We start from the raw sequence: 2350 nt of genomic DNA, 5'->3' as shown, positions 1-2350 counted from the left end.
TGGCTGGGCCTGATCCCTTGGTTGTCCTGAGCTGATAACTGGAAGTTCAGTATTACCAGTTGTTTTCTTAGTTGTGTTTTCATTGCAGAGGGGGCACACAGCATGTAACTGAGAAAGATAACCACAGTGGGTGATTGTTTTAAGCACAATGAATAGTGCAAAAAGGTAAAAGCACGTGAAGTAAACATCTGCAGGCACCACTTAGTGGAGATGGGTTGTATTCACAGTCTACAAATATTCACAGTCTGCAAAGAATGGATTATTTGTGAATGTTGATGGAACAATTATCTGATCCCTCCTTCTGCTGTTGTACCCTGTTGTCTTTTATTTTTGCAGTATATGCCAAAATTTAATTCCATTTCAATCAGTGGGTACCATATGCAAGAGGCAGGAGCTGACACCATTCTGGAATTAGCTTACACTATAGCAGATGGCTTGGAGTACTGCAGAACTGGACTTAAAGCTGGCCTTACCATTGATGAATTTGCACCAAGGTGAGCTAAAGGAAATTTGCAAGCATACAACTCTCTTCCAGTAAAACCTCTAGAGTTCAGTATCAAATTCCGTATTTTTACACAGACAGGCAATATTGGTAATGCTCACATTGCAGATAGGTTTTGTTACACAGTTTCAGTGTAGGAAGATATATCTGGTCCAACAGACACTTAGACTACATCTATGCTAATAAACTGAATAAAGCTCATGTACAAGCCCAAGCATTGTCAAGGTCTGTTGTGACCGTTTGTCTCTGGGTCAGAAAGAAGATCCCTAAGCTATTATATCTAAAACAGTTGTAGCTTCAGGACTGCAGAATGCAGCAAGAGCTCTCTTTTATACTGTAGTATTATTGAATTTCTTTTTCATTAGTATTATTTTGAAATATTTGGGAAAAAATGCTTAACAAGGCAAAGTTCAGGTAGTTCGATTTACAGTTGCAAATTTCCTAAAAATAAAATTTAATTTTAAGCAGAATATTGTATTTTTGTATAGTTACTGTCAAACTAAGCAGAACCACAGTTTCAGTGGTGTAGTTGATTTACAGATTCCCAGTGTGTCTCAAAAACAAAAGGTGTGGTTCACATAGCCTGTTGCACATTCAAACTATAGGAGTCAGCTGAATTAACCTGCTTCCAAGATTTGTGGCAAAATCGAAGTGGATCATGTAGAAAAACATACAGCCTTATTTTTAGACTTCCTAGTCTGTAAGAGCCTTTGGCAAATTCAGTGTTAAAAAGGTGCATCTTTAGTGTAATGAGTTTTATTGGCTTTAACTATGCATGTTTATATTTATAAATCATGGAAGCTCTAAGTAGGAAAAAGTAGATCTGTTCCCTGATTTACTATACAGTATTGAACTGGTGTTTCATTTGGATTTTGATTAAAATCATCAGGAAAAGGATGAAAGTGTGCTTACAATATGTAATGTCTCCTCGTTATAAGTAGTATGTGAGCGTAACTACAGTAGTAGATTGTGTCCAGGAGCATTCCCTGGCACTGGAGTGTCACAGTCTGTATTAGTGACTTGCTGGAACACTGCTTGACCTAGGGCTCCCCCGAAACACTTCCTGGGGACAGTTTAGCAGTTCCAGGGACCATTGGCACTGGCACTTTGCCTGCAGTCACCTTGTTTGGAGGCTAAGACAGTTTATTGACATAAAGGTGTATCATTCTGTGGTAATTGGCATCAGTGTCGAGGAACTTTCACATCATCTTATGTCTGGCTTGTATCTGTAAAAGTAAATTAATCAGAGACCGTGCCGTAAGACTTCTCCTTTTCTGAAACAGTGTTATTAGAATGGTTTAATGGTTTATCCTGTTCATGTGCTTCTATTACAGGCTCTCCTTTTTCTGGGGAATTGGAATGAACTTCTATATGGAAATAGCTAAGCTGAGAGCTGGGAGGCGGCTGTGGGCTCACTTGATAGAGAAAATGTTTAAGCCCAAGGATCCCAAATCTCTTCTGCTGAGAGCTCATTGTCAGACTTCTGGCTGGTCACTCACGGAGCAGGTAAGAAATCAACTCATCAACTTCCTCGTTTAAATATGTTCTCACGACGTATATCTTAAAGGAGGTGTCACGAATGAGTGGTTTTGGTCCCTTAAAGAATCATCTCCAAAGATATTAGAAAACAAAAATATTTTAATATTAATTTGTAAAAAAGCGCAACTTTACAGAATTCGATGGCAAGGTCACTCTATCACTTCCTCAACATGTAAAAAGCATACAAAGGGAAATTAAATTAGAATTGGGTTAGAATGATTTACACATGGATCGGGGGAAATGATTTACACAGAGTCAGGGAAATCAAGTCGAGATCAGGTTGGTGTGACATATAGGGATTAGGGAAAG

At 38.6% G+C, this 2350-nt stretch overlaps 1 protein-coding gene across 1 annotated transcript in view; it reads left to right on the top strand.

Moving 5' to 3' along the window:
- Nucleotides 1–336: 336 nt before the first annotated feature.
- Nucleotides 337–2350, top strand: part of MUT (methylmalonyl CoA mutase) — a gene marked incomplete at its 5' end in the record, with an annotated part of 19566 nt that continues 17552 nt past the window's right edge. Inside the window, 2 exons of the mRNA XM_010291065.1 lie at nucleotides 337–494; nucleotides 1837–2008. Of these exons, the coding sequence (XP_010289367.1) occupies nucleotides 337–494; nucleotides 1837–2008 (330 nt within the window). The remainder of the gene's footprint in view (nucleotides 495–1836; nucleotides 2009–2350) is intronic.

This window comes from Phaethon lepturus, unplaced genomic scaffold, assembly GCF_000687285.1.
Source record: "Phaethon lepturus isolate BGI_N335 unplaced genomic scaffold, ASM68728v1 scaffold41817, whole genome shotgun sequence".
Lineage (NCBI taxonomy): Eukaryota > Metazoa > Chordata > Aves > Phaethontiformes > Phaethontidae > Phaethon > Phaethon lepturus.
The sequence above is the reverse complement of the archived record's forward strand: the minus strand, read 5'-3'. Positions and strand labels throughout refer to the sequence as shown.